General features: G+C 39.2%; 1 protein-coding gene across 7 annotated transcripts in view; it reads left to right on the forward strand.

The window, feature by feature from the left end:
• Positions 1-16,350, forward strand: part of LOC135468556 (catenin delta-2-like) — an 82,817-nt gene that overhangs the window by 24,707 nt on the left and 41,760 nt on the right. For 4 of the 7 annotated variants that reach the window (XM_064746876.1, XM_064746878.1, XM_064746877.1 and 1 more), the window contains exons 2-4: positions 2,600-2,779; positions 4,837-4,908; positions 15,566-15,732. In XM_064746876.1, the coding sequence (XP_064602946.1) occupies positions 2,657-2,779; positions 4,837-4,908; positions 15,566-15,732 (362 nt within the window). In that variant the 5' untranslated portion in view covers positions 2,600-2,656. Of the gene's footprint in view, positions 1-2,599; positions 2,780-4,836; positions 4,909-11,618; positions 12,243-15,565; positions 15,733-16,350 lie in introns of those variants that run through there. The other 3 variants (XM_064746881.1, XM_064746879.1, XM_064746880.1) reach the window with 3 other exon arrangements.

Consider the following 16,350-nt stretch of genomic DNA (forward strand, 5'->3'; position numbering starts at 1 on the left):
TTGACACCCTAAAGTACACAGTATTACATTCGTACCTCTCGAAGAACGGAAGTTGCAATGGGGGTCTGTGTCCTGTTACACACAACAAACATTTTTAATCGGGGTCTAGATGGACAAATAGGTGTATAATCACGCTTCTCTCAATCCATGCCTGGGGAGTCTACCCCATGCGGTGAGACTGCCAGCAGCTAGACTATCACCCGGGATTACTGTACCGGTTGGGGCTGATCACACCCCTGTCATCTCGAGCAACTCAAATCGGCTAAACTTTACAGCCAGAAATTTTAGGCTAAATATTACAGCCAGAAATTTTCGGCTAAACTTTACAGCCAGAAATTTTCGGCTAAATTCTGCGTTATTTGCGGGAAATTGTATCCTGCAGTTTTGTTTACTAACAGGATGAGTCTAACCCTCTGTATGTATGTACATGTAAGAATGGAAGCTGTACATGGGCATGTTTTGACAGTCTTCAGAGGCTTGTATACAACAGTAACATACATGTAAATTATAACATGAAGCATAATGTTCAGCCTATGTAGTTAATATAACCAAAACTAAAGGTGACCAGATAGTCATACACATCTACATCTAAATCATCTTCTGTATAGAAATGTTGAACCACGCATGTACACTGTAAACTCCACAAGTTTGCTTACATTGAGAGGTTAAGGATTTTAAAGCTAAACATTTTCTGAGGATAACAGATCCTTCTTTATAAGTCAGTTGTGATATATTCAGTAATTCACATTATTTGCTTTTTGTTTAATGTCCTATTCACAATGTTTTTCTCACATGTACACAAGGTACATGTATGATGTATCAGTGATTATGTCCTATTCACAATGTTTTTCTCACATGTACACAAGGTATGATGTATCAATGATTATGTCCTATTCACAATGTTTTTCTCACATGTACACAAGGTATGATGTATCAATGATTATGTCCTATTCACAATGTTTTTCTCACATGTACACAAGGTATGATGTATCAATGATTATGTCCTATTCACAATGTTTTTCTCACATGTACACAAGGTATGATGTGTCAATGATTATGTCCTATTCACAATGTTTTTCTCACATGTACACAAGGTATGATGTATCAATGATTATGTCATATTCACAATGTTTTTCTCACATGTACACAAGGTATGATGTGTCAATGATTATGTCCTATTCACAATGTTTTTCTCACATGTACACAAGGTATGATGTATCAATGATTATGTCCTATTCACAATGTTTTTCTCACATGTACACAAGGTATGATGTGTCCGTGATTATGTCCTATTCACAATGTTTTTCTCACATGTACACAAGGTATGATGTATCAGTGATTATGTCCTATTCACAATGTTTTTCTCACATGTACACAAGGTATGATGTATCAATGATTATGTCATATTCACAATGTTTTTCTCACATGTACACAAGGTATGATGTATCAATGATTATGTAGAGATGGATGAAAAAAAAAACCCACATACACATAGTACTTAGTCTAGATCCAACACTGTAGTGATAGTTTTGAAATTATTGTTTAATGATATTGGCCTTGGGCATACAGATATAACATACAAGTATACTGTACATACAGTTAATGACTCAAGTGTTAGTGGCCATATGGACTCCCAGGCCGGGGTTAGTACACACAGATACATGTATGTGCAAGTAAATAACCCCCAGACCTCGAATCATGTGGCAAAGATTGACTTCAGCCATACCAAAACTTGTGCAGTATTAAGACTATGTCATGGAAATAGGGCATTGAGTGAGCTCTCTAATGGAGATGCCATTAGCACATGTGTGGTAAAGAAGGGAGAATGTGGGCTAAATCTCTTGGGATAAGACTGTCTGGTTAAGCCACCATATTCTGGTAAAACCGCTCGGTTTTTACAAAGTCTTTATGAGAAGTGCTCTTCCCGACTGTCTCCACCTTCGGGTGTTACCCAGGCAGGAAAATGCCACACTTTGTGGCCATCTTTTTTTCCATTTCTTTTTTTTTTTTTTGAAGTACATGCATTCAGTTTAGCTGTTGTGTAAATGCCCATATAGAAGTCTGGTTGTGTGATGGCAAGGCAAGGGCCCTCCCTGGCAATGGAGTGTTCATGTATTGGCTTCTGCCAAACATTCTGTGTAACAAAATCACATTTTGTTACAGTGGATGTTTGTGTATTCTCAGTATACAACTGTAGTTCATTGCTAAAATAAACATTGAAAGCAGATGTGGAATAAGTATATGTGAAGTGTTATTAATTGGCAACAATGCACCAATGTGGTCACTGTCAGTACAAGTTCAGCTCAGGCTGGCTTCCTCTCCAGCCATAGATGAGAAGATTTGTTCGCTGTCTGTGCATGGTTGTGGGTTTCCCTCTCGCTCTACCCGTTTTCTTCCCAACATAATACTGACCAGCACCATTTAAGTGAAATATTCTTGAGTATGGCACAAAACACCAATCAAATAAATAAATGGGCAGCTATGTAAATTTATGGAACTGAAGAAACATCTCTGGAGAGGCCAAATATATACTTTGTGGTAATGGTTGTCTTGTTCCTGTAACTGACATTGGCTTATGAAGAAGGTTGTATTGTTTCAGTTTATGGGACAAGGGTGTGAACGGTGGGCGTAGGACATAGCCTGAGGTCCGAGAGACATGCCTGCTGGGGATTACGGTTACGATGACACTTCTCTGATGCAAGGGTACCATCACCCACCTCCGCAGTCTCACCCAGGTGACCAATCAGCTGCCAGCATCCTGCGCTCAGTCAAAGAACAGGTCAGTACACATGCACCCAACATTTGTCACAGGCAGAACGCAAATGGAAATGATAGTTGTCACTGTGTCAGAAGTAACGCAAGTTTCAGGAATGTCCTTATCAATAGGCTCAGGCTGTAACCAGGAAGGCTGTGGTGAACTGTACATGAGGTTTAATCTTGGCAGAATTTGGCTGTTTGGGGCTTTATTTTTACAATTTTAACAACTTGATGAACAGCACTTCATTTTCTTGGTTAAATAATTGGCATTCAGATCTGGAAAAGTATTTATTATGCTAAATGTGGTCGTAGTTGCCTTTGAGAACTAGACTAAAGTTTAGGTCATATACCATGTTTGGTACAGTTTCAAATTCACAGAAGGGTCATGGTTGAGTCCGTGCACTGACAGCTAAGGTGTTTGAAGAGAAGTGAGTTCAACACCAAGTTTAGACAAGGAATATTCACCATATCCTTGCTTCCATTTTTCTTGCAGCCATGGTAGCAATACACAGTCGATTGTGCTTTTTGGTGTAGTTTTACATGTATGTGAAGTTCATTGGAGACCACTTTCCACCAATAAGACCTGCAGTACTGTATGTCACACAGTTCCAAAGTTTTGCAATATACACTGTATGTGTGACTTTCCAGAAGGTCAATGGGTTATTCCTCGCAGTCCGGTTTCCTCCACGCATGAGGTCTTCCTTAAGAAATTCCCTTTTGAGTATAACACAACCCTAATGAAAAACTAGGATGGATTCGAGGGTATGGTATTTGTACATTTTTTTTTTAATTTTTCTCGAAAAGATAAGGATTTCAAAGAAACAAGCATTGAGAGAAAAATAAAATGACAAGTGTCGTAGCTTGGTTATTCTGTGTAGGTGACAGTGTACCATGCCTTACATGTACATGTGTGACAGGTGTAACTATTGTGCCCTGGCGTTTACATGACCAGGCTTTGATGCCCACACATTGCGTATCTGATTCCAAGACCAATAAGAAGCCGTTGGCAGTCATATCTAACAAACCCCACAGATTTCAACTTGTCCTAGCTGAGCTATTGTTAAGGTGCTTTGAGCATTGATGGGAGGTCTACCGCCTTTAGCATCCAGGCTTGCTGTCCCTCAATGACATTTCCCCCATTGACTTTCTCATGATGATAGTGAAAAGAAGGCTTGCTGCAGCTGCAATCATTTTGCCAAGTGCCAGTGAATGCGAAGAGGTTGTTATTAGACAGCTGAGCAGGAGTTATGTCTGTGACTGACCTGAACTCTGCTCACTCACTAACATCCACCTTGACATGTTCATAGTCGTTGTCTTCAGATATCACTAAAGCTGACTATGCATGTAAATCACCTTTTCAATATTACACAAACAACACACACCAGAAAGCATTTAGCATTCCATCGTTTTTGTAACAAAGACGAAAGAGAAATTTGTAAAGGGGGGGGGGGGGGGGAACGTGTGGATTTGTCATTTTGCAGTTCTAAGGAGCAAAGGATATATCAGAGTTTAAGTCATTTGAAAATAAACACAGTCATGTATGGTGTCCATGACAACCAAAAGTATTTTAAGAGAGTTTCACAATAATATCATCAGGATTGGTTTATATGCATGTATATAATTTCTTGCCTGAGAAGAGTTACATTTCGTGTTTTACAGACGAGCTGATACTAAGAGCAATTGAAAATCCACCGTTTTATTTTATCTTGATGTTTTTAATGATTTTTCCAGTTTTTCATGGCTTTCAAGTTCCAATCATGTAAATATGTCTTCAGTAGGAAAAATTGGCTGAAACAATCCCCATTTCCCACAGATTAGATGATTTTTAAGGTTTATTTTTATACCCTTCTCTGACATTGTGGGGAAAAGTTGATTCTGTCCTTGTAACATCAGTGTAAATTGGTGTGGCCTACTGGCTAGTATTGTCTCCATTCAATGGGCAGAAATCACTGTAATATTAGACAGGTTTTCTTGTTAATCAAAGTGAGCACATGTGCTTGATTGATTGTGTGGACACATAAAGCCTGAATTACGAATAACTTCCTGATTGAAGTCCTCATTGTTGTCATCTTTTTCTAGGAAGTACAATTTGAACGCCTTACACGAGAATTAGAAGCGGAAAGGGAAAGTGTAGCTCATCAACTGGACAAGGTAAGAACAAACTTCCTAACTCGTACATGTGACACCATGTTGCAGATTTTGTTAGTCAGTCTGATTTTGACATGTCACCATCGGTGGCACACCCTAATACTTCCCTTCATCTGTCTGTCATTTCCACATGTATATGCCCTGTCTACATGTACCTTTTCTCGTCATTTCCCGGAATGGTCTCCCTTATCTTATCATACACTTTTTTATATCACATATGAAGATCATGAGTATATACCCTGATAGTGATGGCTGTGATTGTCCAGTCTGTTCCGTCTAGGACTGCCTAGACAGCATTGAGATTTAGTGTGGGATTTTCTGCTTACCTCTTCCACATACATGTACACGTTACACTACACAACTGTGTGTGGAAATGGTTGACAAATATTCACCACCTGCTGTGACACACTCACATACATGTACGTGCACCTGTACACTTTAATGGTGGGTACATCCATACAATTTGCACAAAGTACTAATGACATATATATTCATATAAAATTTATTTTATTTCAATGATATTTCCTGTAAGTGCATCTAAATTAACTTATTATTCTGGGTGTGGGGGGAGCATGTGGAGAAAACGGAGTAAGATGTTTTCTGTTGAAACCATGTGCAGAAAGTTGTTGGTATACAGGTTTGTGCTCTTCTCCATGTTGTTTAGCTGCTCACACCGTCTCACAATTAGACAGGCTTCTTCAGAGGCTGTTACTGCAGTTAGCAGATGTAGGTTACATGGGAGTGAATTGACAGGCATGTACACGTATGTATTGCAGTTTTGCACCTCACAAAAATAGAAGTTAGTCGCGGAAAGTAGGCGGCATCCGTAAACAAGTACTATTATTACCCTGTACAACACCCCGTCTTTCCCTGAGCACATGGTTTTTGTGTGCCACAGTCAGAAACACACATCAGACACAGATCCAGATGTTCCTCTATATCCACCAGTAGCAACCTTACAACCACAGGATTAGCTATCTGTTACGGTTTGTCAACAAACAGCAAATCATGAGCTACTGTTTTTACATCTTTCCCTGCTGTGTCTGCACTTGAAGCTACCTATTTTGATCCTGTGTTTATATCCATGTAGAGCTACATGTAATTTAGCAAGTCCCTGCCTGGGTTACTAGGCACTGCCCGTCACCCCAGATACCTGTACAGATTAGGGGCTATCTGTTAGATTGTGCGACATGGCTTATTCCTTGATGCCAGAGAACTTTTCTGCCAATTACTGGGTGATTGATGAATGTTGTGGTAATACATGAGGTATTAGAAACATTCACAACATGTTGTGGTAATACATGTGATATTACAAACATTTGCAACATGTTGTGGTAATAAATGTGGTATTACAAACATTCACAACATGTTGTGGTAATAAAGATTGTATTACAAACATTCACAACATGTTGTGGTAATACATGTGGCATTACAAACATTCACAACATGTTGTGGTAATGCATGTGGTATTACAAACATTGGCAACATGTTGTGGTAATGCATGTAGTATTACAAACATTGGCAACATGTTGTGGTAATGCATGTGGTATTACAAACATTCACAACATGTTGTGGTAATAAATGTTGTATTACAAACATTCGCAACATGCTGTGGTAATAAATGTTGTATTACAAACATTCGCAACAAGTTGTGGTAATACATGTTGTATTACAAACATTAGCAACATGTTGTGGTAATGCATGTGGTATTACAAACATTCACAACATGTTGTGGTAATAAATGTGGTATTACAAACATTCACAACATGTTGTGGCGATACATGTGGTATTACAAACATTGGCAACATGTTGTGGTGATACATGTGGTATTACAAACATTCACAACATGTTGTGGTATTACTGTACATGTGGTATTACGAACATTCACAACATGTTGTGGTAATAAATGTGGTATTACAAACATTCACAACATGTTGTGGCGATACATGTGGTATTACAAACATTCGCAACATGTTGTGGCGATACATGTGGTATTACAAACATTCACAACATGTTGTGGTAATACATGTGATATTACAAACATTCACAACATGTTGTGGTATTACTGTACATGTGGTATTACAAACATTCACAACATGTTGTTGTATTACATGTGGTATTACGAACATTTGCTACTTGAATCAAGTACAGTTATGTCATTATAAGGCAAGAAGTCTCCACAAGGTACAAGAGCACAATCATAAACTGCCCTGTCTTTAGATGCACTGGATTGAAGAAACACCTTTGAAAACAATTCACCATTTCATGAAGATCATGAAACAGGCTAGAAAGTAAATCTGAAGTTAGGTCATAAAGTATAATTAAACAGTGGCTTGATGGATGCATAAAATATATTCTTACAGCAGAACACGGTTACATGTACATCTCAGACAAATAACAATTAAACATCTGTTGCTTTTTCTTAACCCTTCCTTCTACAATGTCTGTAGAAGAGATTTCAAATGAGAATCGGGGTGCCCCATAACATATACCACAATACTGTTGAGACTAGAACACCAAGTAGAAGAAATGTAGTCTTGTATGAGCCGTTCAAGTGTCAGCCTGGCTGTGTTATACGTAGGTTGTGGTGAACATGTAAGTGTAGCTTTTAGCGCACATAATCCTCTTTCTCCATAGATTTTAAATCAGGTGCTGCTACCTGATGTGTACATCTTATACTACAGGTAACCTCTCCTAAACCCATACAGTTTACAGGTACATGTGGATCATCAAATGCCTTACACACTTTAAAGGTACATGTAGATCATCAAATGCCTTACACACTTTACAGGTACATGTAGATTATCAAACGCCTTACACACTTTACAGGTACATGTATATCATCAAATGCCATACACACTTTACAGGTACATGTAGATCATCAAATGCCATGCACACTTTACAGGTACATGTGGATCATCAAATGCCATACACACTTTACAGGTACATGTAGATCATCAAATGCCATGCACACTTTACAGGTACATGTAGATCATCAAATGCCATGCACACTTTACAGGTACATGTAGATCATCAAATGCCATGCACACTTTACAGGTATATGTGGGTCATCAAATGCCTTACACACTTTACAGGTACATGTAGATCATCAAATGCCATACACACTTTACAGGTACATGTAGATCATCAAATGCCTTACACACTTTACAGGTACATGTGGATCATCAAATACCTTACACACTTTACAGGTACATGTAGATTATCAAATGCCTTACACACTTTACAGGTACATGTAGATCATCAAATGCCTTACACACTTTACAGGTACATGTAGATCATCAAATGCCTTACACACTTTACAGGTACATGTAGATCATCAGATGCCATACACACTTTACAGGTACATGTAGATCATCAAATGCCTTACACACTTTACAGGTACATGTAGATCATCAAATGCCTTACACACTTTACAGGTACATGTAGATTATCAAATGCCTTACACACTTTACAGGTACATGTAGATTATCAAATGCCTTACACACTTTACAGGTACATGTAGATCATCAAATGTCTTACACACTTTACAGGTACATGTGGATCATCAGGTGCCATACACACTTTACAGGTACATGTAGATCATCAAATACCTTACACACTTTACAGGTACATGTAGATCATCAAATGCCTTACACACTTTACAGGTACATGTAGATCATCAAATGCCTTACACACTTTACAGGTACATGTAGATCATCAAATGCCTTACACACTTTACAGGTACATGTGGATCATCAAATGCCATACACACTTTACACGTACATGGAGATCATCAAATGCCATGCACACTTTACAGGTACATGTAGATTATCAAACGCCTTACACACTTTACAGGTACATGTAGATTATCAAACGCCTTACACACTTTACAGGTACATGTATATCATCAAATGCCATACACACTTTACAGGTACATGTAGATCATCAAATGCCATACACACTTTACAGGTACATGGAGATTATCAAATGCCATACACACTTTACAGGTACATGGAGATCATCAAATGCCTTTCACACTTCACAGGTACATGGAGATCATCAAATGCCTTACACACTTTACAGGTACATGTAGATCATCAAATGCCATACACACTTTACAGGTACATGGAGATCATCAAATGCCTTACACACTTCACAGGTACATGTAGATTATCAAATGCCTTACACACTTTACAGGTACATGTATATCATCAAATGCCATACACACTTTACAGGTACATGTAGATCATCAAATGCCATACACACTTTACAGGTACATGGAGATTATCAAATACCTTACACACTTTACAGGTACATGTAGATCATCAAATGCCATACACACTTTACAGGTACATGGAGATCATCAAATGCCATGCACACTTTACAGGTACATGTAGATCATCAAATGTCTTACACACTTTACAGGTACATGTAGATCATCAAATGTCTTACACACTTTACAGGTACATGTACATCATCAAATGCCATGCACACTTTACAGGTACATGTGAATCATCAAATGCCATGCACACTTTACAGGTACATGTAGATCATCAAATGCCTTACACACTTTACAGGTACATGTAGATCATCAAATGCCTTACACACTTTACAGGTACAGGTAGGTCATCAAATGCCATACACACTTTACAGTTACATGGAGATCATCAAATGCCATACACACTTTACAGGTACATGGAGATTATCAAATACCTTACACACTTTACAGGTACATGGAGATCATCAAATGCCTTACACACTTTACAGGTACATGTAGATCATCAAATGCCATGCACACTTTACAGGTACATGTAGGTCATCAAATCTTACTTGGGATGTCTAAAGCTCCACTCAGCCTGGCTTTTAGCCCACCTGGCTCACCTTGTGATTTCCAGAGAAAATAGTCTCGCTTCACTGGACAACTTTTTCCTCACAAACTCCTGAAAGGAAATATCATTTATATAATTGCTTTTCATTCAGGTTTTGTTACCCAGTGAATTTGTGGTGATAACTTTCTACAAGAGACTGGAAGAGGAGAAAAGCAGGATAATATTGATTTTGTCCTGTGCGTTAGCTCATGACTGGTGTGGTTTTTGTGCCCATATGATACACGGCATCATGAAGCCCAGCAATGGCAATAATGTGAGAATGACTAGGCTATTGAATTACTGGTTATGTCATGGTTGTTTCGAATGGAATTACTTAATAATGTCATGGTTGTTCCCAATGCAAACAGATATTATATAAATGTGATCAGTTTTTTTTTGATAGCTGTAGAGCTGTATTTTTTCTCTTGTGTTGTTCTCTTGTAATAAGGGAGGTCATACCTGGTGTCATGTAATATTTATTTATTTATTTGATTGGTGTTTCACGCAATACTTAAGAAATTCGTTTATACGACGACGGCCAGTGGGAGAAACCAGGGCAGAGCCCGAGGGAAACCCACGACCATCTGCAGGTAGTGGGCATACCTTCCCACATAAGGTGGAAGAGGAAGCCAACATGATCTGCACTTCAACTCACAGCGAACGCATTGATGAGAGGCTTCTGGGTCATTATGCTGCACTAGCGCGATAACCAACTGAGCCATAGAGGCCCCTCGTGAAGTAAGGGAGGTCATACCTGGTGTCGTGTCATAAGGGAGGTCATACCTGGTGTCGTGTCATAAGGGAGGTCATACCTGGTGTCGTATAACAAAGGAGGCCATACCTGGTGTCGTGTAACAAGGAAAGTCATACTTGGTATCTTGTAACAAGGGAGGTCATACCTGGTGTCATATAACAAGGGAGGTTCTACCTGGTGTTGATTAACAAGGGAGGTCTCACCTGGTGTCGTGTAACAAGGGAGGTCATACCTGGTGTCGTGTAACAAGGGAGGTCATACCTGGTGCCTTGTAATAAGCGAGATCATACCTGGTGTCATATGTAACAAGGGAGGTCATACCTGGTGCTGTGTAACAAGGGGGGGTCATACCTAGTGCCTTGTAATAAGGGAGATCATACCTGGTGTCGCATGTAACAAGGGAGGTCATACCTGGTGCTGTGTAACAAGGGGGGTCATACCTGGTGCCGTGTAATAAGCGAGATCATACCTGGTGTCATATGTAACAAGGGAGGTCATACCTTGTGTCATGTAACAAGAGAGGTCATACCTGGTGTCGTGTAACAAGGGAGGTCATACCTGGTGTCGTGTAACAGGGAGGTCATACCTGGTGTCGTGTAACAAGGGAGGTCATACCTGGTGTCGTGTAACAGGGAGGTCATACCTGGTGTCGTGTAACAAGGGAGGTCATACCTGGTGTCGTGTAACAATGGAGGTCATACCTGGTGCCTTGTAATAAGGGGGGTCATACCTGGTGTTATGTAATAAAGGAGATAATTTCTGGTGTCGTGTAACAAGGGAGGTCTCACCTGGTGTTGTGTAATGAGGGAGGTCATACCTGGTGTCATGTAACAAGGGCGGTCATACCTGGTGTCATGTAATAAAGGAGATCATTTCTGGTGTCATGTAACAAGGGAGGTCTCACCTGGTGTTGTGTAACGAGGGAGGTCTTGCCTGGTGTCATGTAACAAGGGAGGCACAGTGTGATTGCCTGGAGGCCCACGGCAGTGTATGCTCAGTTAGAGACTGTGGTTGAATCTGTGTTGTGAACATGTTACTTCGGACCTGTATAAGATATGTGATTGATACGTATGCATTTCTAGGTACACCCAACACGTAGTCTATGTAAGATACAGATAGCAGAGTGTAAGCTTTCCATAAAATACACACAGGATAGATACATGTAGACGGCTGTTTTTTCATGTTGAAAAATTCCATTGTAGGAATGTAATGATAGGCTAGTGTACTGAAATGTGTCACAGGTAGTCAGTGATATTAAATAACAGACCAGGATCTTATCTATAAATAAAGTCTCTGTTTGGACTGGTGGATACATACATATACTTGTGCAAACACCTAGACAGCTGTCTGTATGACCAGTGTTTCATTTGAACAGTCTAATACATAAGCTGCATTGACACACAGTTGAATGGCCTAGTGTCCGGCATATAAGAACAGTGTATGCTGGCCGGAAACACCAGTCTTTGCAGAGTGGATTAAGGATGTACACTTTCTTCTTGTATGGGGAAGTTTTAGCATCAAGCTACCAGTTCTACATTCTATTTTATGAGCATGGCTCATAAGTCTGGCGGCTGGTCCACTGGGAGTTTTTCCTATTAGGTTATTTGTCATTGTTTGGCTAAGAAAGGCGTGGAAATTTGCCACTGAGTGGGTGAGAGCATGCCGGCTGAGAGACGACCCTGTAGAATTATAAAATATACACCGGGATTGTCTAGGTAAACTTTTGTAGGTATTCTGCACGCTCATGAATATTGATGAGGAGATATTCAAACAGTGTGAAGCAGTATTCCTACTACCTATTATTATTCTCACCTTGCATGATCTTGTTCACCAATTTGGTAACTTTTTGTGTGATTTTAGTGAATATGTGGAAGACATAGCACGAGATGTGGCTGGTATATTGGTTTGTTGTATCAAGCTATACCTATGTTAAGTGTACGTACGTGTACTGTAATTCTTCAGTGTTTTCACACGTTTGCAAGGTGTCCCTTCAAGCTTATTCTCCATAGACTGATAAAATTACACTTGTTTTGAAGCTCTGAAATTGGCCTATCTTACCAATGTAGTTTTGTCTCCAAAATCCCATGAGAAGTTGTTGTTACATGTGTGCAAAAAGGTCGAGGAATTTATAGGGTGCATGTACATGTATTAACCCACTTGTAGCAGAAAGTGTCTACAAATACCTGTAGGACTGGATGTTTGAGTCTAATCTATCACAATCTAATCAAACTGTTACCATCAAGTTGGTAAAAATCAGTGATATAATTTAGGTACAGTACATGAACTGGAGGGAAAGTCAATTTACACATAATACCTGTAGATGCTATTGTGTTCCTGTGCTCCTCTGCCATATGGTTTCCTGTTACCAGTGCATGTCTGTCATCAGTGTGATGAATCCATTAGCTTCTGAATGTATAGTTATAGTGTGCATATAGATAGCAGGTAGGAGCTCTGGAGGACATGGCCTGACTGTGTACATACGATTGTACAGCTACATCCTATATTCCAGCAGCTTGTTCATGTTGTGTCTCATGATCTCTAGTATGTTATCAGTGCTGGTCTTGTTTGGTCATAATAAATTTCCACAGCTCCTTTATTTACTTTTGGGTTATTATTGCAGAATGATTTTGAGTATGTCATAAAACACCATCCAGAATAAACAAAAAACATCATTCTTACACCAAATCAGAAGATATCAGGAAGATTGGCGACTCTTTGACTCCTTGCTTCATGTTTTAATAATTTAATAAATGCCAACATGTTATCCACCTCTATTATTTATATATAGGTGAATGTCAAGATCTCCCTCACTGATTAAAGTGTTATTTCACATACATTCACGCATTAGATATCACTACTTCAATTACATTTTCATATTACACACGCTAACCCAATGACATGGACATTTTGCTGTAAAATGTTTCAGTATGAGCTCAATGGCACAACATTATAATACAGGTTTAGCCAACTTTTAAAAGCCTACAGCTAAAAATACTTGCTTGACTTGTTCAAATACACAAAATCTTGATATTGTCAAGAAATAGAAAGCTCAGTGAGCTTGAATACATTGAGTATTGCTCTCATGATGGGAATGAGGTGGGAATGATAACCCTGGAGAGTGGAAGTTATCATTGTCACCTCTCACTCCAGCAATACTGATGCTATTCAACATTCTCTGTTTCATGTCCTTTATCTATTCTTCCTGCCCACCATTGTACATGTATATTAACAGTCAGAATTGTCAGATCCAGGTGACATTCCAACAGGCCTTCTGTGAAACAGGCTGATTTAAGTTTAATCTAGTCTCATGACATCAAGATCAGTTTATGCATGTACACATCTTAACTGACTCCACACCGCTCTGTTGTCTGTTTGATATTTGCAGTAAGCATGTACAGTAAGTGTACTTGTTTATATTGTGTGGATGTATTTGTTATCTGTGCACAATTTGGTGTGTATAGTGTGGATGTATTTGTTATCTGTACACATTGTGGTGTGTATAGTGTGGATGTATTTGTCATCTGTGCACAATGTAGTGTGGATGTATTTGTTATCTGTGCACAATGTGGTGTGTATAGTTTGGATGTATTTGTTATCTGTGCACAATGTGGTGTGTATAGTGTGGATGTATTTGTTATCTGTGCACAATGTGGTGTGTATAGTTTGGATGTATTTGTCATCTGTGCACCTTGTGGTGTGTATAGTTTGGATGTATTTGTCATTTGTGCACATTGTGGTGTGTTTAGTGTGGATGTATTTGTCATCTGTGCACAATGTGGTGTGTATAGTTTGGATGTATTTGTCATCTGTGCACATTTTGTGTGTATAGTGTGGATGTATTTATCTGTACACATTGTGGTGTGTATAGTGTGGATGTATTTGTCATCTGTGCACAATGTGGTGTGTATAGTTTATATGTATTTGTCATCTGTGCACATTGTGGTGTGTATAGTGTGGATGTATTTGTCATCTGTGCACAATGTGGTGTGTATAGCGTGGATGTATTTGTTATCTGTGCACTTTGTGGTGTGTATAGTTTGGATGTATTTGTCATCTGTGCACATTGTGGTGTGTATAGTGTGGATGTATTTGTTATCTGTGCACAATGTGGTGTGTATAGTTTGGATGTATTTGTCATCTCTGCACATTGTGGTGTATATTGTGAATGTATTTGTTATCTGTGCACATTGTGGTGTGTATAGTGTGGATGTATTTATCTGCACATTGTGGTGTGTATAGTGTGGATGTATTTGTCATCTGTGCACAATGTGGTGTGTATAGTTTGGATGTATTTGTCATATCTGCACATTGTGGTGTGTATATTGTGGATGTATTTATCTGTACACATTGTGGTGTGTATAGCGTGGATGTATTTGTTATCTGTGCACCTTGCGGTGTGTATAGTGTGGATGTATTTATCTGTACACATTGTGGTGTGTATAGTGTGGATGTATTTATCTGCACATTGTGGTGTGTATAGTGTGGATGTATTTGTCATCTGTGCACAATGTGGTGTGTATGGTTTGGATGTATTTGTCATCTGTGCACATTGTGGTGTGTATAGTGTGGATGTATTTATCTGTACACATTGTGGTGTGTATAGTGTGGATGTATTTGTTATCTGTGCACATTGTGGTGTGTATAGTGTGGATGTATTTATCTGTGCACATTGTGGTGTGTATAGTGTGGATGTATTTGTCATCTGTGCACAATGTAGTGTGGATGTATTTGTTATCTGTGCACAATGTGGTGTGTATAGTTTGGATGTATTTGTTATCTGTGCACAATGTGGTGTGTATAGTTTGGATGTATTTGTCATCTGTGCACATTGTGGTGTGTATAGTGTGGATGTATTTGTCATCTGTGCACAATGTGGTGTGTATGTTGTGGATGTATTTGTTATCTGTGCACATTGTGGCGTTTTTATAGTATGGATATGTTCGACATCAGCTTCATTAATTCACATGACATGTATGAATGCACTTTCACGTCACAGTTTTAAACACTGCATGGCCTTGCCATTTTATTTTTGTTCCAGTGTAAACTTGGTAGTGATACTGCCAGTATGAATAGCATGTCTAGCAATGATGACGCCTATCACTGGCGAAGCCCTGCCCACAATGATCTATCCGACTCCCGATTGGACGATGACAGTGACCTTCACGCCCCTAAAATCGAGAGCTCACTCCTCCTCGATTCCTGTCTGTGAGTATTGAAAGACGAACCCAGTGTCAACCAACTTACCCGACCTTACGCCCTGAGTTAACCCAATCCTCTTCATGTTCGTCTCACTAACTTTAGCATTTTATTAGGTCATTAGGGTCATTGACCCATGGATACCAGCATTAGGTTTGATATTGTTACCTGGGAATAAATGTCACAGGTAAGGTTTGGTATTGATCATAGGATACCTGTAACCCAAACTTATTCCAAAAGACACTTTGTCTGGAACTTTGGAGTGGTGGAGTTGTGTCCCTTGGTTACAACTTCATCTACCTATTATTACTTGCCTGCATTGCTTTAATTGAAAAAAAAAAGGAATTCATTTTCAAGTATCCCCTAATCCATCAATATTTGATGCCACTTTTAATTCCTTCCTTGCCTTTGTTGTTTATATCTGTCACTGTCCCAGAGCTAAATACAACCTTGATTTTGTAAACTTTGGCCTATGACCTCAGAGCAGCCTATTGGAGAGGTCACCAATGCCAGTGCTGTTAACCAATGGAGGACTGTATTAGATCATTGTGATGGGATATACATGTATGTGTGCCACATAGTTTGAGTTATTATCAGTGCTGGTATGCAGAACATCCCATGAGCTGG

This window comes from Liolophura sinensis, chromosome 6, assembly GCF_032854445.1.
Source record: "Liolophura sinensis isolate JHLJ2023 chromosome 6, CUHK_Ljap_v2, whole genome shotgun sequence".
Taxonomy (NCBI): domain Eukaryota; kingdom Metazoa; phylum Mollusca; class Polyplacophora; order Chitonida; family Chitonidae; genus Liolophura; species Liolophura sinensis.